The sequence below is a fragment of the Grammomys surdaster genome, unplaced genomic scaffold, assembly GCF_004785775.1.
Source record: "Grammomys surdaster isolate TR1022 unplaced genomic scaffold, NIH_TR_1.0 806, whole genome shotgun sequence".
Classification (NCBI taxonomy): domain Eukaryota; kingdom Metazoa; phylum Chordata; class Mammalia; order Rodentia; family Muridae; genus Grammomys; species Grammomys surdaster.
The window spans coordinates 1622373-1644930 of NW_021605225.1; the positions used below are offsets into that span (position 1 = coordinate 1622373).

Genomic DNA, 22558 nt, shown 5'->3' on the forward strand with positions numbered 1-22558 from the left:
TCTCTCTCTCTCTCTCTCTCTCTCTCTCTCTCTCTGTGTGTGTGAAATACAGGCACATATATGCCACAACCCAACCATAGAGGTCAGAGTAGGAAGTCTGCGTATCATTCTTACCATCTAACTTATTGAACTAAGGTCTTTCTTCATTCAGCTACTCCTGTGTACATTCCAGGACTGGCTGCCCACAGGTTCCTGCTGATTCTCTAGTCTCCTATCTTTCTCTAGGAATGCTGGAATTAATATTTGCCTTTTTATGTATATTCTTGGGGGGGATGGAGAGATGGCTCAGCCTTAGAGGCTAGGCTCACAACCAAAAATATGTGTATTCTGGGGTTTGAACTTGGGTAGAGGCTTGCCCTGCTACTAGTCCTTTTACCTGCTGAGCCATCTCCCTGGTCCTGGATTTCTTAATTCTATTGTGACAAATTTTCATTATATTTTTTCTAGTTTTTGTGTCTGATAAAAATTCCTTCTCCTGAGCTCACAGATAGTTTCCTCTATTTCTGTTGTCTTTGCAAAGCCATTACAGAACTGAAGTTTCAGTTTTACTTTATATTTTTTACGTGTGACAGAGGGGTCCATTTTAATATAAATGTGCATTCATGTTAGTTTTGCTGATTAAAAGATGAAATCAGCTGAATGAGGTAATGCCTGCCTGTAATCCCAGTCCTAGGGAAGCAGAGTCAGTTAAGGGCTACCCTGGTCCACATAGATACAGGACATCAACATCACATAGTAAGAACTTGTCTTTAAAGGGGGGAAAAAGACTGTTGAAAGAAAAGAAAAATTGATCAGCACTTTTCCCTGCTGACCCATTGTCGTGTCCACCCTCAACCAGCAAGGAAGACGCAACCCGAGAGCTCTTCTCCAAGCAGTTTATTCAGGACCCTTGAACAATCTTCTGACTGACGACCCCGGGGGAAGCGCCTCCCAGGCTTAAGTACTCTAGGACCAGTCAACCTCCATCTGCCACATGGCAACAGCAGATAGGTCCACACACATGGACACAAGCCAGATTACCAGCCACAGCCAAATAAGGAGTTGTTTGCTCCTAAGAGTCCTCGCCAGCAGGTGGCAAGGACTTGTTTACCCCTAAGAGCACTCGCCAACAGGTGGCAGAAGCTGGAGACCTGCGCCATCTTAAGGGCGCAGCATTATGCGGCTCCCCACAACCCATGGCAACTCTTTCTTCTATTAGCTTTCCAATTATTGTTGGGGTATGTCTGCAGCTTCTAAATCCTGTGGCCTGGATCTGCTGTATATCCTGACTACATCCATTCCTGTTTATGATTACTCTTCGGTTTCTCAAGGACTGAGCTATGCTCCACCTGTAACCTTAACTACACATGGGTCTGTACTACCTGTTCCAGGAAATGACAATGATGCCTTTGTTTCAAAGGCTGTTATGACAACCTTGTAACCATGTCTTTGTTTGAGGACATTGTTATGACCAGCTGGTGTTATGACCATCTTGTAATGACCACTGCACAACCATGTCTTTGTTTCAGGAGGTTGTTATGGCCAGCTCGCTATACTTATGTTCTTCTGTAACCATGCCTATTTGTCTGCCAACCCCTCACATTGAAGACCCCTACTCATGAAGTATAAAATCCCTCATCTTACCCACATCTGAAGTGAACTTCTTGAGTCCCACCGATAGGGAGAGACAGCCTATGTACACAAATAAAAATGCTTTTTTAAATTAATCTGTGGGATTAACAGGAACAAGAAAAATATACCTCAGAAATGATTTTGCTTTGCTTGAACTTTTGCAAATAAATTTTGTTTGCTTGCTCTTTTCTTTTTTTGACAGAATCTCACTAGGTAGCCCTAGTTGGTCTTGACTCAAGATATAGACTAGCTTGGCCTTGAAGTCAAGGAGATCTACCTGCCTCTGCCTCCTACATGCTGGGATTAAAGGTGTGTGCTACAATGCCTTGTTTTCAAGTAAATTTCAAGTTTGTGTTCAATAGAAAACCCTGTTTGGAATTTCCTTAGAACTGGGTTGATTTTTATCCAATATTTTATATGTAAATATATGAAATATGTCTTTTTGCCTTTTTATAAACATGCCTCTTCTGTATGTTCTTCAATAAAGACTTACAGCATCATGCACAAATGATACATTTTTCTGATTATTCCTTTTTGTTATCCTTAACCTATCAATTTTTGCTATTGAATAAAAATCCAGTTATCATTGTATACTAATGTAAGATATCTAGGAATCTTGCTAAGTACTAATTCTGATAGCTATTCAGTAGACTGTTTGAATTTCCTGTATAGATAATTACATCATCTTTTAGTAATAACAGCTACACTTATTTCTTTCCTACTTGTAGTTTCTCTCTCTCTCCCTCCCCGTATCCCCTCCGACTCCCTGAGTTTGCTTGCTTGCTTTATCACTCTGGCTAGGATTTTTAAGTAGTATACCAATGAACAGACAGGGCAAAGGGTTCTCTTGTCACAGAGCTGTGTTCCTTCCCACTTTCTCATACTTTGTTTAGAATCAGAGTGCTAACTGAGCACATTTGCTTGCCCAAGTTTGAGTTACAGGTGCTACAGTCTGTTATTTAAGGCTATTCCTCTATCTGAGGAATGTTTCCCATATCAGGTTATTCAGATGTGACCAATGACATGTACCCTACAATAGTTTTCACATGGCCTTGGACACAGCCAGAGTCTCCTTACTCAACCTTATCACACAAGTAATCCTGTGTCTGCAGGGGATTGTATAATTATCTAAATGAAACTCTTATGACACCCTTCTCCTTACTGTAAAATATCAGAATTGGGGATCCTCCTGGTTCCGTCATCAATGAAAACTATCACTGACAGCTACGGAGTCTTTAAGAACATAAAACTGGGGGATGACCTTGGATTTTTGATCCTCCTGCCTCCACCTGAGTAAGAAAGGCTGGGATCACAGGTGTGTGCCACTGTGCCAGGCTTATGTGGCCTTTGAGACTGAACTCCAGGCTTTTTTCCTGCTACTCTTGCATTCTATCAACTGAGCTACATCCTCAGCCCAGAAAATGATAATATTTAGAAAATATTTGTTGTGTTGACTAAACTTAATATAACATAACATTAGTTAAAATAACAGAAATGATTTTAAAAACATAAAATTGGCTGGAAAGTTGCAAGAGAATTGTTAAGAGGTTGAGAGGAAAATATGACCACAAGGTATAACAGAGAAATGTATGACAGATTACTCTCAACGTTTCCATTTGAAATTCATACTTCATATATTGTAAAGGCTTCGACAGCCTAAGGATTTAATTGAGTATCTTGAATTCTGAAATAAGAATGGTGGTGGTAGTATTTATTTTCTTTAAGGAAACCTCTACTTTTGTTTTATTCTGAAATTGGAGCCATGGCTAAGATTGCTCATCAATCGCCTCCCTCTACTCTAGCAACAGAAATATGGCGGGCTCGACCCTACAAGACTCCAACAGACCAACTATGTCAGGAGATACATTACTATAACTGTCTCTACCAACCTCAGGTGGGAAAAGAGGTTCCTGTAGGTCATGCCTCTAAGGTCTTGCTTTTTCGACACTGTCCTTGTCATCTATGGCCTGGGACACAATGTGCCTAGGCCCCATCTTTGGATCACACCAAGGAGAACAACTTCTTATGGAATGGAGCAGTAGATATAAGATATATAATCCTGGGAAGGTCAGCTGTTGCATCAACCTATATCACTGTCCAAGGATGTAATTTAACCAAGAAATAAATGCAGACTTCTATGGTTTTGCATCTATTAAAGCATCTAACTATTTTCATGTAGCCAACAAATGTAATATAGAAAGTGAAAAGGTTGCTACAAGAAAAGTATGTTAAATTATATGAATTTAGGAGTGGGAGCCACACTTTTATATTTTGAGAAGCAATCTTTTTTGGCTCACATTTTGTAAGTGATATTTCACTAAAACCTTGGCATCTAGAACCACTTCTTAGTTAAAAAAAAAAAACAGTTGGCATTTTTTTTAAATTAACTGAATTTGTAGTCATGGGAAAAAAGTAACACATATTTCAAGATATTAAATATACCCAACTGTTAGAAAAATGCCTTTTAAATAATCACATGAGGGGAACAATACCAGTGAAGAAATTTGGAATGAATAAAATCAAAGATATTAATTACAAGTCTCAATTTCAAATTACAATAATTTCTGAAACACACACACGCACCAGTTTAAACTTCAGTGGGTGCTCTTGATATCAATACTTGTATGAACTACAGCTGTAAAGAAGTAAAGCTTCAAAAATGAGACAAAGCCATTTAAAGATACACTACCATGGTTGTGCATGCAACAGTGTCTTTATGCTCCCAGCTTGGAAGAACTCAGGAACAAGCCCATGTGCCAACCACAATGAATAAAATGATATTTGATAGCAATTCTACTGTGGTTAAAAGTTAATGTTGTTGATAAGTAAAACTTTACCTGGGTGTGGTCATGGATTTCTATAATTTCAGCACTCTGGAAGCTTAGTCAGGAACTCAAGATAAGCTGGTGCTGTATCCCAACTGAAACAAAACCAAAATCAAACCCTTTTGTTTGGGTACTTTAACCTTTTTCTACCTGTGTGCCTGTGTATACTGGATAGCAATGCAAAGGAAGTTTATACTGTTAGCTGTGGATCAAAGATAAAAATATGTATTTTCCTTCACAGTCACCACTGTTGAGAGGGCTATTTACACACGTGCTTCCACCTGTTATTAAGTCACCGGGACAGAGAATGGTCACTCCATGTTTCTGTCTATTTATTTAATCCCCATGTATGTTATATCCGTCCTCTCTGTGGCTATTGATGTTACTGTTTGCTGTTAATACAATTCGAACCACCATTAAAAAGTACTCTGCTTCTTTATAAAATTTAATGCATTTGATGAAAATCAAATCACACTGTAAGCCTCACTGAAGATTATCACCGCTACATAGGTATACATTGTATCCACCTTAAGATTTATATACAGTCTCTATAAAACATTTTTAAAGTATAAAAAGTATATAGAGTATAATATTTAGGTCAAGTAGTATATAAAATTGCATAGTATTTCACAGTTAACTTATTTGTCTTATAAATTGAAACCTGTTTTTATCTTACCCATGATTCCTCTCTCATATAATTTTCTAAAACTTTGGACTATGCTGTTTTATGGATATAGTATGAATTACCTCTCCATCTCCCTGTTGTTGGAATATGTATAGTTTTAAGTTAATTTATAATTCAATGGCACATGGAAATCTTTGACAGAAAAACTCTATGTTTATTTTCATTATCACAACCTTTGGATGAATTGCCAGAAGAGGGATTGTTGGTATGGAACCCTATGTATTGTACACAATCTGGTTCCCTTCAGGAATGCAGGAACACATTCGGTCTACCAGCATCCCCAGTGCATGGGGAGGCAGGCTCTGCTGACATTTTTTAACTTACAATAGGATTTTAAAATAAACATGGCCATAACCTTTACAGATAGCACTATTCAAATATAGGAGACTACAGGAGACATTTTTTTTTCATTGAAATCACCACATCTCCATGTTAATTTCTAAATAAAACTTTTGGTTAATAAAAATAAGCACCTGTTGGCTGGGGCAGACAGCTAGCTGGTTTGCTCCTGTAAAGACACCATATCCTGAGCCATCCTAGAGGAACCATAGTACTCAGAACCCTCCTGCACAACCCTATGCCCCAGAGCTACAACTGGGTGGCTGGGGCACTCAGGACCCATTAGCAACCCAAACTGTGCCCCTCCAGAATACCACTCCCCCCAACCCCTCATTTGGTCCTTTTGCTGGGGCAGACACTTAGCTGGTCTGCTCCCATGAAGACACCATATCCTGAGCCATCCGAGTGGAACCACTGTACTTAGAGCAGCAGGATTTCAGGATCCCAGAGGCAGCCTGAGTCCCAGGAGTTCTTCCACCCAGGAGCTCAGGATCACAGAATCACAGAGACATCTGAACTCTGAGGAGTTCTTGTTGGGAGCCGCGACAGGTGCTGGCAAAGTCCGCCATCGCTAGGTGGCGCTGTCAGCCATAATTCTTCCTAGTAAACAAATAAAGTGCACATGTGCCATGGTAAAGCCCGACAAAGTTAAAGCCCATCCCACGGCGTTTGGCGCGCTACGAGTAAGCAGCCAATGAGAGGTGATTACACCGCTCTAGGGTATAAAACAGTGCCTTTCTCCATCTTTTTCGTCTTCTGCCACCATTTTGGTTTATGGGAATAAACGTGTTTCTACGGAAGGATTCTAGTGTGTGTGTGTGTGTGTGTGTGTGTGTGTGTATGTTTTTGCCGGCAAGACACTACACGCGCGCCCCTCACATTTGGTGCCAAAAAACCCGGGAGAATTTACCATCGCCGGCACGTTTTCAGAAGACCCTCCGCCGCTCGCCATCCACGCGTGGAGGAATCCAGAACCGTAGAACGAGGTGATGTTCTCTGAGAGATATGTTTGGTCTTGATTTTTTTCGTCTCCCTCCCCAGGCAGTGCTGGTACTCTTCCTTCTGGTTTTGCAGGATGAGAAAAGCCGCTTGGCGGGCTGGAGAGTGGTAGACAAATTACAGGTCCACATGTCAGAAACAGAGAAAGAATGGAAGCGCTGGGAAATTCAGAAAGGAAAAGAGAAAAGAAACGTATTTAAGAAATCAGGCCTCCCCGAGAACCAATTCACGGGGATGAGAGATGAGAGAAAAAACGCTCTTGGGAGAGACGGGAGAACAGGAAGCCTCAGAAAGAAACCTCTGTATCTGGTAAAGGAGCCGGGCTTTTTACGGCGTGATAGCTCTGAGTCGGAGGGGCTAACTTCCTCCGAGTCAGAGGACTCAGATGAAGAGTGGTTTGGGGGAGACAGTCTAGGTGGATGAGGAATTGGCCCAGTGCCGATTTTGCTTAGGAAGTGACAGCAAAAACATAGGTCAAGAGAATTCTAAACAAACATTGCCTGCAGCCTAAAAGCCGCTTCAGGCGGGAAGAGCAGGGTTAAAAAGAATTAGAAAGCAGGGTATTGAAGTGTTAAATTAGCTGCCCGCTACATCTCCAATGAACGAGATGAAAAGTTACATTTTAAATATGAGAGAGAGAGAAAGAGTTTTTAAAAAAATACAGGTGCCCTCTCTCTGAGCTGTATCAACAAAAAAGAATGAAAAGGCTATTTCAGAGTTCATCTAGAAGCAGAGAATTCGGGAGACGTCCTAAAATTCTTTGTAGTTCTTAGAGGTCCTTCTTTGTTGTCTGTCCTTGGCGCGCCAATGTCCACGTGTTTGTGTTTGCTTTTTGTTTCGTTGTCTAAATGTTCTGTGTTTGTTACGTGTTCAAAAAGAAAGATCGTTAAAACTGCTTGATCCAACCTTTGGGAGCTAAAAAAGTCTTTTCAGGAATTGAGGTTGACATAAGCTGCTTTTAAAAGAGACCAGCAGCATTTTGGGTTTTATAAGGAAGCTAAGAGTCGTTTTGTCCTAGAAAAACCTCTGTGACAAGGTGCTTTTCTCTTGAAATTACAGCTAGAAAGACAAGAAATTTTGTTTGATCTAAAAATAAGATATTTAGCCATTTCATTGTTGTTTCGGATTGGTTTTAAAAGTATAAAAATGTTCTACATGTCTTGGTTATAGACTATTGGCTTAAATTATTGGGTGTAATTAAAAATTTACAACTTTGATAACGAAAGGTGGCGTGGAACTAGCTCAGTGTTGGAGTCGTTCAGAAACCAGGTATATAGAAAGTAAGATTTTAGACCAATGTCTCTTCAATGAGATTAAAAGCTGCTTCATGCATTCATGTGTAGAGAATTAGCAGCAAAACTTTGTAGCATAGGGGTGGTCTGCTTGGTGTTGATTTTAGAGAAGATAGATTGTTTGGATTAGTTTTGCTTTTGCTTCTCAAAATTAATGGTTACACTCTAATGTTACAAAAGATATTTAAAAATTTAGTTAAACTGCCAGTATTCCATTGGCTACAGTTGGCAGTTGTAATCTTGAGTTTAAAAAAAATTTTTTTTGATTCGCCCATGTTATAGAAAGGGGGCAGCAGGTAGAGTTAAATATAAATATTTATAACAAGTTGTGATACAATGCTGGCCTGCTAGAGATTTAGAACATTTACATTTAAATTAAGACATACAGACTGGGATCTTAACGTGCTTGTAAGACAAGGTCAGTGTGATATTAATCAGGTTGAACTGCCCACACAGCCCTCAGAACGTACAGGCAAAGACAGACTTAGATACTTGTCTTTGCGGTGAAGTTGCACCCTCATGCAATCAGGGTCTGGCCATAACTGCACAGAGCCATAGAGATGGGGAGTGTTTTGGATGTGGAAATTTAGATAGTTTTTAGAGTGACTGTCCCAGGAACGGAGGCTTGAACAACAGTCGGGTGTCCAAGGTTACCTGACAAACCTGTCCTTGGTACAGGAAGGATAATCCTTGGGCCAGGCCTCAGGATATAGGCCAAGATTGAACATTTACATTTAAATTAAGACTGTAACAGAGTAGATGAGACAGGAGCTTGGATTTCAGACGGCTATTTAACAATTATTAGAGGACAAGATTGCCTTCAGCTTGGCTTTATTTGATACTTCACTCAGCTAAAAAGAGTTGGTTATTCAATTAATCAAAAAACACTAGAGCCGGGCAGTGGTGATGCACGCCTTTAATCCTAGCTCTTGGGAGGCAGAGGCAAGCAGATTTCTGAGTTCAAGGCCAGCCTGGTCTGCAGAGTGAGTTCCAAGACAGCCAGGGCTACACAGAGAAAGTTCAAATTTAAGATTTATAAGACTAATGGGGCACTACAGCCTGACTTGCCTACTCCAGCTGCCATTCAAGTAAATGCATATAAAAAATTATTATAGATTTAAAAGATTGTTCTATACAGTTCCTTTACCTCCTGGTAAAGGTGAGAGGTTTGCATTAAGTGAAATTGCTTGTGATTTTTGAGAGCCCATGAAGCCATTCATTAAAAAAGCTTGCCTCAAAGAATAATTAATGGCCTTAAAAAATTTGTTGTTGCTTTAATACAAAGATTAAACCGTTTAAATATCTCAGTATATATTATTCATTGTATATTTTATTGGCTGATCTCTCTAAAAGAGTTTTTCTACAAGCCTTTGCTCTAGTACAATGAACTTTAAGATTTTAGAGTACTTGTTGCTCCAGAAAAGTGATTCTCAAAAGTTGTTAACAGATATTAATTGGCTAAAACCTCATCTTCAGCTTACCATAAAAGAACATAAACCTATGTTGAATATACTCAAGGGAAATACAAGTCCTAATTCCCCTTGACAATTAACTGATGAGGGACAGATAAACACTTTTACCCTCAATATTTTAAACCTGGACAGTCAGGGCCATTCCACTGCTGACCGTCACTGTTTAGAGCCTGAGAGGCCGAAAGAGATGGTGAAATGGAAGGATATTTTGACCGGACAATGGAAGGGCCCAGATATTGTTTTATTAAAAGCCAGGGGAGCGGTCTGTGTGTTTCCACAGGAAGAAGACAATCCGTTTTGGCTACCAGAGCGGCTGACGCGGCGACTCGCGATACTGGAAGGTGACACCCAGACAGACCCTCCAGGCTCTGATGATAGCCCTTGTACTGATCCAAGAGATACAGGTTCCTAATATTTTTGTTTATTTTATCAAATTCCATCTTTAAGAATTGTACCAATGAAACCTGCTAGATGTCCCAGTGTTAGAATTCAAAAGATTCACTCACGCTGTGGTTGCCAGAGTCACGCAATGGGTTCCCATCCCCGTGGAGACTCCTTCCACTTTGTCATTATTTAGACAAAAAAGAGATTTGGTATAACAGCAGCCATAGTGACGACGATATCAATTAGTGCCATTACCGCCACTGCCACTGAGATTGCTATGTCAACTTCTGTTCAGGTGGGCACTACCCCCAATTGTCAGCCACGGTGGCAGAGACTGTTAACCTTCAAAACCTCTGCCAGTACCCAACTAAAAGGCGGGCTAATGATCCTTAATCAACGCCTTGATTTATTGAGAGAGAGATTAGATATCCTCTTTCAACTAGCCCAATTGAGATGTGAGAGAAAACTGGGTACACTTTACATCACCAGTGTACAGTATAAAAACTTTACTCGTGTAACTAATCTGTCCAGAAAATTGTTTCAGTATCTTACAGGAAACTGCTCAGAAAACTTCAGTGAGACACTCAGAAAATTGAGAGCAGCTGTGGTGAACATCAACTCGACGCGCATGGATCTGTCCCTGACTGAGGGACTGTCCTCCTGGAATTCTTCAGCTTTCTTCCTTTCTTTTCCTTTTCTTCCCTTTTTTAAGTGGGTGGGAGTAGGCCTGTTTGGTATACCCTAAGTTGTGGATTAGTATTCATCTTTGGTTGGTTGCAAACTCAGAGCTCAACAAAATCTTGACAAGGCTATTTTTGCACAGGCGCTTCCAAAGTACTAGGGGCTTCCCCTGCAGTGTGGTTATCACTGCCTCAATTATAAGCAGTCTCCCCCTCACGAGTGGTGGTGCTAAATGTTAGGCCATCAGCGTTGCACCCCAGAAGATTTGCCCATTACACTGGGTCAGTGAGGAGTCTTGGCCTGACTGATCCTTGTCTGTGTAGCTGTGGTACCTGAATTTTGAGACAAACAGCCCTTGCACCCCTAGGAGATGACTCCATTGCACAGGGATGGGTGTTTGCATCTCTTTCTGTTCCCCTTAGCCCTTGCACCCAGAGGACTTGTTTCTATTGCACCTGGTAGGGTAAGGGAGACTGTCTTAAACTGTTGGTTCTTGAACGCTTATTCCCCCAAGATGGAATTTGCTCGATCGGCCATGGGTTTGAGTCATAACCGGTACCACACTAGACAGGCCAAGAACAGCCAGATACATAACTCCATCCTTTTGTCTCCGGGCCGACTGCCAATTGGTCCCAAAATGGGAATTAGGCTGATGCCACATGCCAGATTTACACCATGAAGACAACTGAGGAATTGATGACAAGCCAACCCCATGACGGGATTAGCGAGTGGCAATGACCCGGGCGCGGGTATATCCCTCGCAGCCTAAGACAGGGTGGCTTGCTTTTCCTTGGTGTTAGCCCTATTGATGCTGGGCGTAGAAAAATGTCAGTCAGCCTAGACACGGGACATTGACCAGTGCCTGTTTAACAAAACAAAAAAGAAATAGCCAGTAGACAGATTCCTCAGCCGCTGCACCCTAGGGCTTCTGGTATTGGCACCCTGTAAAGCCTCAAACATTTGAGCACCACCCTCTGAGAGACTCAGACCCGCCGTGAGACCCCCAAATATGGGAGTTACGTAACCTTCCCAGGGACCCCTACCACCCTCTGTTTTTTAAAACAATAAAGGGGCAGATGTTGGGAGCCGCGGCAGGTGCTGGCAAAGTCCGCCATCGCTAGGTGGCGCTGTCAGCCATAATTCTTCCTAGTAAACAAATAAAGTGCGCATGTGCCATGGTAAAAGCCCGCCAAAGCTAAGCCCATTCCACGGCGTTTGGCGCGCTACGAGTAAGCAGCCAATGAGAGGTGATTACACCGCTCTAGGGTATAAAACAGTGCCTTTCTCCATCTTTTTCGTCTTCTGCCACCATTTTGGTTTATGGGAATAAACGTGTTTCTATGGAAGGATTCTAGTGTGTGTGTGTATGTTTTTGCCGGCGAGACACTACACGCGCGCCCCTCACAAGTTCTGACACAAGCAAGATAACTGGAAAAACAAGTTCCAGTCAGAGACAGTGAGTACAGGTAACACTAGAGTTAACCAGATGACAAAAGGCAAACACAAGAACATGAGCAACAGAAACCAAGGTTACCTGGCATCATCAGGACCAAGTTCTCCCACCATAGAAGTCCTGGACACCCCATCACACCTCATCACAGAAAAGCAGGAATCAGAATTAAAATCACTTCTCATGATAATTATAGAGGACTTTAACAAGGACATAAATAACTCCCTTAAAGAAATACAGGAGAACACAGGTAAACAGGTAGAAGCCCTTAAAGAGGAAACACAAAAATCCATTAAAGAATTGCAAGAAGACACAACCAAACAGGTGAAGGAATTACACAAAACCATCCAGGAAAATGGAAGCAGAAACAATAAAGAAATCTCAAAGAGAGACCATGGAGACCATGGAGATAGAAAACCTAGGAAAGAGATCAGGAGTCATATACACAAGCATCACCAACAGAATACAAGAGATAGAAGAGAGAATCTCAGGAAATCCAGGACACAACCCTAAGAATAATAGGTATAGATGAGAGTGAAGATTCCCAACTTAAAGGGCCAGTAAATATCTTATTTATTTATTTATTTATTTATTTATTTATTTATTTATTTTTTAACAGTAAATATCTTCAAAAAATTATAGAAGAAAACTTTCCTAGCCTAAAGAAGAGGTGCCCATGAACATTCAAGAAGCCTTCAGAACTCCAAATAGACTATACCAGAAAGAAATTCCTCCTGTCACATAATAATCAAAACCTCGAATGCACAAAACAAATTAAAAAAATACAAAAAGCAGTAAGAGGATAAGGGCAAGTAACATAAAGGCAGACCTGTAAGAATTACACCAGACTTCTCACCAGAGACTATAAAAGCCAGATGATCCTGGACTGATATCATACAGACCCTAAGAGAAAACAAATGCCAGCCCAGACCACTATACCCAGCAAAACTCTCAATACCATAGATGGAGAAAACAAGATATTCCATAACAAAACAAATTTACAAAATATCTTCCCACAAATCCAGCACTTCAAAGAATAATTGATGGAAAACTCCAACACAAGGAGGGAAACTACAACCTAGGAAAAGCAAGAAAGTAATCTTCCAACAAACCCAAAAGAAGATAGCTACACAAACATAATTCCACCTCTAATAACAAAAATAACAGGAAGCAACAATCAATTTTCCTTAATATCTCTTAACATCAATGGACTCAATTCCTCAATAAAATGATGTACACTAACAGACTGGATACATTAACAGGACCCAGCATTTGCAGCATACAGGAAACATGCCTCAGGGACAAAGACACCCACTACCTCAGAGTAAAACCCTGGAAAACAATTTTCCAAGCAAATTGCCCCAAGAAACAAGCTGGAATAGCCATTCTAATATCAAATGAAATCAACTTTCAACTAAAAATAATCAAAAAAGATAAGGAAGGACACTTCATACTCATCAAAGGAAAAATCTACCAAGGTGAACTCTCAATTCTGAACATCTATGCTCCAAATGCAAGGGCACCCACATATGTAAAAGAAACTTTACTAAAGCTCAAAGCACACATTGCACCTCACACAATAATAGTGGGGGAATTTCAACACCACACTCTCAGAAATGGACAGATCATGGAAACAGAAACTAAACAGAGATAAAATGAAACTAAGAGAAGTTATAAACCAAAAGGATTTAACAGATATCTATAGAACATTTCATCCTAAAACAATATATATATATATATAACTTCTTCTCAGCTCCTCATGGTACCTTCTCCAAAACTGACCATATAATTGGTCACAAAGCAGGCCTCCACAGATACAAAAAGATTGAAATAATCCCTTGCATCCTATCAGATCACCATGGGCTAAGGCTGGTCTTCAATGATAACAAAAACAATGGAAAGCCCATGTACACTTAGAAACTGAACAATGCTCTACTCAATGACGACTTGGTCAAGGAAGAAATAAAGAAAGAAATTAAAGACTTTTTTAGAATTTAATGAAAATGAGGACATCATACCAAAACTTGTAGGACTCCATGAAAGCAATGCTACAAGGAAAACTCCTAGCTCTTAAGTGCCTACAAAAAGAAACTGGAGAGAGCATACAATAGCAACTTGACAGCACACCTGAAAGCTCTAGAACAAAAAGAAGCAAATATACCCAAGAGGAGTAGACTACAGGAAATAATTGAACTCAGGGCTGAAATCAACCAAGTAGAAATAAAAATTATATAAAATATCAACAAAACCAGGAGCTGATTCTTTGAGAAAATCGACAAGATAGATAAACCCTTAGCTATACTAACCCGAGGGGACAGAGACAGTATCCAAATTAATAAAATTAGAACTGAAAAGGGATACATAACAAAAGAAACTGAGGAAATTCAAAAAATCATCAGATCCTACTACAAAAGCCTATACTCAACAAAAATGGAAAATCTAGATGAAATGGACAACTTACTAGATAGATACCTGGTACCAAAGTTAAGTTAGGAGCAGATAAACCATCTAAACAGTTCCATAATGTCTAAAGAAATAGCAGCAGTCATTAACAGTCTCCACACCCAAAAAGAAAACCCAGGACCAGATGGTTTTAGTGCAGAATTCTGTCAGACCTTCAAGGAAGACCTAATACCAATTCTCTTCAATCTATTCCACAAAATAGAAACGGAAGAAACACTACCCAATTCATTCTAGGAAGCTACAATCACACTCATACTTAAACCTCACAAAGATCCAACAAAGAAAGATAACTTCAAACAAATCTCCCTTATGAATATTGATGCAAAAATACCCAATAAAATTCTACCAAACAAAATCCAAAAACACATAAAAACAATCATCCATCATGATCAAGTAGGCTTTATCCCAGGAATGCAGGGATGGTTCATATTCGGAAATCCATCAATGTAATCCACTTTACAAACAAACTCAAAGGAAAAAACCACATGATCATCTCACTAGATGCTAAGAAAGCATTTGACAAAATTCAACATCCCTTCGTGGTAAAAGTCTTGGAATGATCGGGAATTCAAGGCCCATACCTAAACATAGTAAAAGCAGTATACAGCAAACCAGTAGCCAACATCAAACTAAATGGAGAGAAACTTGAAGCAATCCCACTAAAATTAGAGACTAGACAAGACTGTCCACTCTTTCCCTACCTTTTCAAGATAGTACTGGAAGTCCTGGCCAGAGCAATTAGAAAACAAAAAGAAGTTAAAGGGATACAAATAGGAAAGGAAGAAGTCAAAATATCACTATTTGCAGATAATATGATAGTATACTTAAGTGACCCCAAAACTCACCAGAGAACTCCTAAACCTGATAACTTCAGAAAAATGGTTGGATATAAAATCATCTCAAACAAATCAGTAGCCTTCCTCTACTCAAAGAATAAACAAGCTGAGAAAGAAATTAGGAAAATGACACCCTTCACAATAGTCACAAATAATATAAAATACCTTGGTGTTAATCTAACCAAGCAAGTGAAAGACCTGTATGACAAGAACTTCAAGCCCCTGAAGAAAGAAATCGAAACCGATCTCAGAAGATGGAAAGATCTCCCACGTTCATGGACTGGAAGGATTAATATAGTAAAAATGGCTATCTTGCCAAAAGCTATCTACAGATTTAATGCAATTCCCATCAAAATTCCATCTCAAGTCTTCACAGAGATAGATCAATCTTAAAATTCATTTGGAATAACAAAAATCCCAGGATAGCGAAAACTACTCTCAGAAATAAAAGAACTTCTGGGGGAATCACCATCCCCGATTTCATGCTGTGCTACAAAGTAATAGTGGTTAAACCTGCATGGTATTGGAACAGAGACAGGCAAGAGGATCAATGGAATAGAATAGAAGACCCAGAAATGAACCCCCATACCTATGGTCACTTGATATTTGACAAAGGAGCTAAAACCATCGAGTGGAAAAAAGATAGCATTTTCAACAAATGGTACTGGTTCAACTGGAGGTCAGCATGCAGAAGAATGCAAATCAATCCTTTCTTATCTCCTTAAACAAAGCTCAAGTCCAAGTGGATAAAGGACCTTCGCATAAAACCAGATACACTGAAACTAATAGTAGAGAAGGTGGGGAAGACTCTCGAATACCTAGGCAAAGGGGAAAAGTTCCTGAACAGAACACCAATGGCTTATGCTCTAAGAGCACGAATTGACAAATGGGACCTCATACAATTGCAAAGCTTCTGTAAGGCAAAGGACACTGTCAATAGGACAAAATGGCAACCAACAGATTGGGAAACGATTTTTACCAATCCCACATCTGATAGAGAGCTAATATCCAAAGAACTCAAGAAATTAGACTCCAGACAACCAAATAACCCTATTAAAAACTGGGTAGAGAGCTAAACAAAGAATTCTCAACTGAGGAAATTCAAATGTCCGAGAAGCATCTAAAGAAATGTTCAAGATCCTTAGCCATCAGGGAACTGCAAATCAAAACAACCCTGAGATCCCACCTCACACCAGTCAGAGTGGCTAAGATCAAAAACTTAGGTGACAGCAGATGCTGGCAATGATGTGGAGAAAGAGGAACACTCCTCCATTGTTGGTGGGATTGAAAGCTAGTACACACACTCTGGAAATCAGTCTGGCGGTTCCTCAGAAAGTTGGACATAGCATTACCTGAGGACCCAGCCATACCACTCCTGGGCATGTACCCAGAAGATTCTCCAACATATAACAAGCACATATGCTCCACTATGTTCATAGCAGCCATATTTATAACAGCCAGAAGCTGGAAAGAACTCAGATGTCCTTCAACAAAGGAATGGATACAGAAAATGTGGCACATTTACACAATGGAATATTACTCAGCTATTAAAAACAATAGGGGGCTGGAGAGATGGCTCAGCGGTTAAGAGCACTGACTGCTCTTCCAGAGGTCCTGAGTTCAAATCCCAGCAACCACATGGTGGCTCACAACCATCCATAATGAGATTTGATGCCCTCTTCTGGTGTATCTGAAGACAGCTACAGTGTACTCATCAATAAAATAAATAAATAAATATTTAAAAAAACACAATAAATTCCAGGAATTCTTAGGGAAATGGATGGAACTAGAAAATATCATCTTGAGTGAGGTAACCCAATCACAAAACAACACATGATATACACTCACTGATAATTGGATATTAGTCCAAAAGCTTGCAATACCCAAGATGGAAATCACAGACCACATAAAGCTCATGAAGAAGGAAGACCAAAGTGTGGGTGCTTCTGTCCTTCTTAGAAGGAGTAACAAAATACTCATGGGAGCAAATATGAAGACAAAGTGTGGGAAAGAAGCTGACGGAGGGGTTGTCTGGAGACTGTCCCATCTGGGTATCCATCCTGAGTGCAGTCACCAAAAGTAGAAGCTGATGTGGATGCCAGGAAGTGCATGCTGACAGGAGCCTGATACAGCTGTCACCTTAGAGGTCTGCCAGGGCCTGAAGTATACAGAGGTGGATGCTCACAGCTAACCATTGAACTTATCATGGGGTTCCCAATGGAGGAGTGAGAGAGAAGACTGAAGGAGCTGAAAGGGTTTGTGGCCCCATGGGGAGAGCAACAATACCAACCAACCAGAGCTCCCAGGGTCTAAACCACCAGCCTGGGACCACATAGGGAGGTACCCATGGCTCCAGTTGTACAGGTAGGGGAGGATGGCATTGTAGGACATAGGTGGGAGAAGAAGTCCTTGGTCCAGTGAAGGCTGGATGCTCCAGTGTGGGGGAATTTGTGGGTGGGGAGGTGGGAGTGGGTAGGTGAGTAAGGGCATATCCTCATAGAAACAGGAGGAAAGGGTATTGAATAGGGGGTTCTGGGTGGGGGGAAACAGGGAAAGGGTATCATATCTGAAATGTAAATAAAATATCCAATGAAAAAAGAAAATGAAAAAAAAATTATCCACTCACTTAAAAGTTTCTGCTTTTATGCTTGGCTTTTGTAGATATATCAATAACTGTATTTATTCTGTAAATTATTATTTATAGAATTATTAACTGCCTGTTCTGTTTTTAGATTATATATCCATACTACCTCCTTTTAACAATTTGGTAAGTCTTTTTAACAACACTATTCAAATTTTATATTAGTGGCATTCTTAGAATCACTTTACTGGTTTGTATCTAAAGTATTTTCTTTTTAATTATAAAGCTAATACAACTTTAAAATAGGCTCAAAATTGAAATCTACATAAAATTAAAAGCTAGATTTCTCTCCTTTTAATCCACTTGAGTGTAACTTGCTATTGTATTAGTGACTTTTCTGTTGCTGTGACAAAATACCATGGCCAAAATAACTCTGGGGGGCTGGAGAGATGGTTCAGTGTTTAAGAGCGTTGTCTGTTCTCCTGAGGTCCTGAGTTTAATTCCCAGTAACCACATGATGGCTTACAACCATCTGTAATGGGATCTGATGTCCTCTTCTGGTGTGTCTGAAGACAGTGTCAGTGTACTCATATAGGTAAACAATAAATAAACCTTTAAAAAAAAAAAAAGGAACTCTGAGAAGAAAGGGTTTGCTTTGGCTTCCATTTCCAGAGGGCTGGAGTCCATCTTGGCAGGGAAGAGATGGGACAGAAAGCAAGAGCAGAAAGCTGGCAAACCATATCATGTCGGCACACAGGAAACAGAAAGAGAGGAGAGCAAGTGGGGCCAGGCTATAAAAGCACAAAGCCCGCACCCCTAGTGCCATTCTTCCTCCACCCTCTCGAGGCTCTGTAACTTTCCCAGACAACATTACCAACTGGGGACCAAGTATTCAAGTACAGGAGCATGTAGGGAACATTTCCCATCCACATCATCACATTTGCATTTGAATTTGTGAATGGAACTTGTAACTTAAAGGTCTTAAATAGTCAAATCATGAAACTTATTGAATTTTCCCCATTTCTGCTATAACTACTTTTACAAAAAGTTCAATGTATTAGGAAGTATAATCATTTAATTTTTCTTCTTAACTTTTTATGGTTTGATTCTTACATCTAGCTCTTTAAACTATCGGTAATTCATTTTGATGCATAGTATAATTCTGATGAATATATTATTCCAAATAGTTAATAGATGGTTGAATATGAGGCTTTGTTGTTTGCTTTTTAGCACTAGAAACTTTTCTTCACAAGATGGCCCCACTAGATGTGTGGATGGAGAGCAGAAGGGCCCTTGGGAATCGGCACTCTGAAGGAACTGAGAGCAGTCAACACTCTCTCCCCTTTAGACACTTTCTTGTGTCAATCCTTCCCTGGTTGCCTTTTGCTCCAGGGATTTCTCCCACCTCCCATCTTCTCTCTTCCCTCCCCACCCCCATCTTAGGTCCTGCAGCTTCCTCTCTGGCCTCTGACAGCAAAGCTCACTGTACTGAGTGGCTTTAAATCATCCCTTCCATCAGGGATGTTTCCTGGAAGCTCCCTACTGATGTGGCATTATCTTTTCAATTAGATCATGTTAAATCTGAGCTTGGATGCACCCTTTCTCCCAAACCCTTCCTCCACCATCATCTTTACCTTACCAAATGGGGCCAGCATCTTCTGATTTCCTAAAGAAAACCTGAATGCTTCCCTTATGCTGCTGATCCTTCTCTGTCCAGTCATCAAACCCTTTCGCAGTATCTCCCCAGACATCTCTCTTCCTGCCCACCTAAAGCCCAGTTTATTCAAGGTTGCACTGAAACCTGCTTTCATTCCTTCAAGCCCTCACTCACTCTGCAGACAGCATCCCTACCACTACAAATATATTTCTAGTAAAAACTGAATTTGTGCTGGATGGTGGTGGCACACGCCTTGAATCCTAGCATTCAGGAAGAAGAGGCATATGGATGTCTGTAAATTCAAACTCAGCCTGGTGTACAGAACAAGGTCCAAGACAGCCAGAGCTACTTAATGAGACCATGTTCAAAAAAAATACAAAAAACCCAAAATTCTTCTCTAACCCCACCTCACTACCGGTCACAGTTCTCAGAACACGGTCGGTCGGTGCTTTCCTTCCGGCGTCTTCCCTCCAACAGCTGGCAGAAGGAAGCACTGGAAGTTACCCAAATAGCAGAGGCTCCTGTTCACTCCACCTTCCTAGTTTAGTTCCCCTGGCTTCTCAGGGGGTAGGGTTTTCTGCCAATCAAAACCCAACAGACCTCAACTGTCACTGCCAGTGTGTCCCTTTAGAGGCAAACAACTTAGCCAGTACAAGACAGGCAAAGAAAGGAAGGGAAGAGATTCTTATTTTGTTATTTTATTATTACTAATTATTATTTTGGCAGTCTTGTGTACAAGCTCGTCTCAAACTGACGGTATAGCCAAAGACGACCTTGAACTTCTAACTTCCCTATCTTCACCTGCTGATATTGAAGGTTTTAAAAACGTCTTTGGATTCAGACTGTGTGGACTACAATTCTTGTGGGCTGGGAAGTAGCTGAGATCTAATTTCCATGCTTATATACTGGGCCATTAATTTCTAACATGACTACTGGTCTATTTATAGATTTTAAAGTTGTCAATTAAATCTATTGATTTTTTTTTCTTTTTTCAATTTCTGCCTTAGCTGGTTTGGTAGAAATTTCAATGAAGTAAGGGAAGTATATTCATTTTAATCTTCTTCTAAACCTTTTCTGGTTTAATTTTCACATCCAATTCTCTAATTATTTAGAGAGAACTGTATTAGAGTCTAATGTATGAATCTCATACATTATTATGTAAGCTCCTAGCAGGCAGACAGATGACGTAGTTCTCGCTGGATGACTTCAGCCTTACACAGGGAGGGGACCAGCTGTTTACTATTTACTATTTATTACTATTTACCCTCTAATGTAGTGAGTCTCAGAGATGCCAGGATGTGCCCGCCCAGCAGGTGATTGGCACAAGCAACCAGGCCCTTCCCTGCCCTCTGCCCGCGGATCGCGGTGCATTCCCTAGGGCAGAGCCTGGCTAGCAGCCAGCTGCAGATCCCCACCTTTGGATGGAGCCTGGTACCCCAGGTTCTCTTCGGTGCTAGGTAGGCAGCCAGCCCCTCACCCCCACCCCCCACCCCCACCCCCCACCCCCTAGTTCCCTGGCTAGTGAGCGCTCCTGACTCGGCGGGCGTGGCAACAGGCGTGACGGCGGGGCTGACGTGGCCCGTGGCGTGGAGCGGGCGTGATTCATCAGCGGCCGCCGATAGCGATGGGGACGAGTGTCGAGGCCTCCTAGGCGCTTCCCCTGCGCGATCTCGGGGTCGGTGGCCTGGCTCTGGGAAGGCCAAGATGGAAGAGATCCTGAGGAAGCTGCAGAGAGACGCGTCCGGGAGCAAATACAAAGCCATCAAAGAGAGCTGCACCTGGGCCCTGGGTAAGCGAGAGCGATGCGCAGGAGCTGAGGGGGTGCGCAGGAACACCTGCTCCTGAATCCCACGCTCCTCAGGGCCCCTGGGCAGGAAGGACTGTCACCGAGTATGGGTTATAGATGTTGCCTCGGAGAATTAATGCGGGGTATGAAAATCTTGGCTCAGTGTGGGCATCCAGCTGTCTCCATCTGGTCCCCTTACAGCTTCCCAAACCTCTATGGGAACCGTTGTCTTTGGCGGGAGGCAACCCCATTCCTGGTCCCTAGAGCCCATAGACCAGGGTTCCCCATAGCCAAGTTAGGACCTCCAGCTTGTGCGAAATCAGGGCCCTGGCTTTCAGGGGTATGGAAGGAAAAAAAGGAAGTTAATTAAAGCAACAGCCCTCTTCTCAAACACTGGTGAGTGGAACCAGGAAAGAAGGCTTGTTTAATTTGATTTTGCTGATAGAGGCCACCTTGCTAAATATTCACTTTTATGGCTATTGTGCATGGAGAATAACAGTCTGGAGGAACTGTGTTGCTCCTGCAGTTCTGTTATTGACTCGCCCTCAGACAGGTGGGCTTTTAGTTGTGTGAGCCGTGCTAAAATTGAAATCAGTTCCTGGTTGCAAATGAGCGTTTCCCATCATGTAGGGCTGCAGTCCTCAACATCAGGAAATTAACAGGATGACATATCAATTAGGCAAGACAAAGGCACCGAGAATCGGGAGGACTGAACTGCACTAGACAGACAGCTCTGTGAGCCCGTTGCTTTACCAGAGCCTGCTTGTTATGCCTCAGTAACCAGCTTAATTTAAAAAAAAAAAAAAAAAAAAGAACCCCTTCCCTTAAAATAAAAAACAATCGGCACTTGTCATGATTCTATGCTGTGTGCAACCTGAAAAAAAAAGACATAGAAATGCCATTAGTTGGTGGTCCACTACAAGGCAGAATTCTGATAGTGTTTTAGGTCATGCTGTTCTAATGGAAGGTCTTAATTCACATGTTTGTGCACACATGTGTGTCTGTGTCTCTGTGTGTAGACAATTGTAGCAGCACCATCCTTTGTTTAATCTCCGCATATCCCTAAATTGTCTCAATTATTGCCCAGGGAGTTTATCTTGTAGGTAGAACTAGTGCTTGGCCATTTTAGTTTTATGTTAAATGAAAATGAACTAGCTGTCTGAGAAGCAGCAAGGCTCTCAAAGCCACAGTAAGGTTTCAATGTGGCCGTTATCGTTGAGTGTTCAGCAGTGATTCCAGGCTGGATTCCCAAATGGCTCTCTAATGAAGGGTCACAGATGGCTGGGTAACATAATAAAGCGGGACCTGGCTGGGCATGAAATACACCATTCCTAGTGTTCATTATTAGTTTGCCATAAATGAAACAGATGGAGATAAACACAGAGGTGGAGAGTAACCCAGTGTTTTCAATAAGTTGGACATTTGATATTCAACACCTCGTGTTTAAACCACGGTCATTGAATTTAGGCCCTTGAAGCTACTAAGGAAGCAGAGAGC

At 41.2% G+C, this 22558-nt stretch overlaps 1 protein-coding gene across 1 annotated transcript in view; it reads left to right on the forward strand.

Annotated features, from left to right (window-relative positions):
• The first annotated feature begins 20979 nt into the window (after positions 1-20979).
• Arfgef3 (ARFGEF family member 3) overlaps positions 20980-22558 on the forward strand; it is a 165077-nt gene continuing 163498 nt past the window's right edge. The window contains exon 1 of the mRNA XM_028782607.1: positions 20980-21064. Coding sequence (XP_028638440.1) covers positions 20980-21064 — 85 coding nt within the window. The remainder of the gene's footprint in view (positions 21065-22558) is intronic.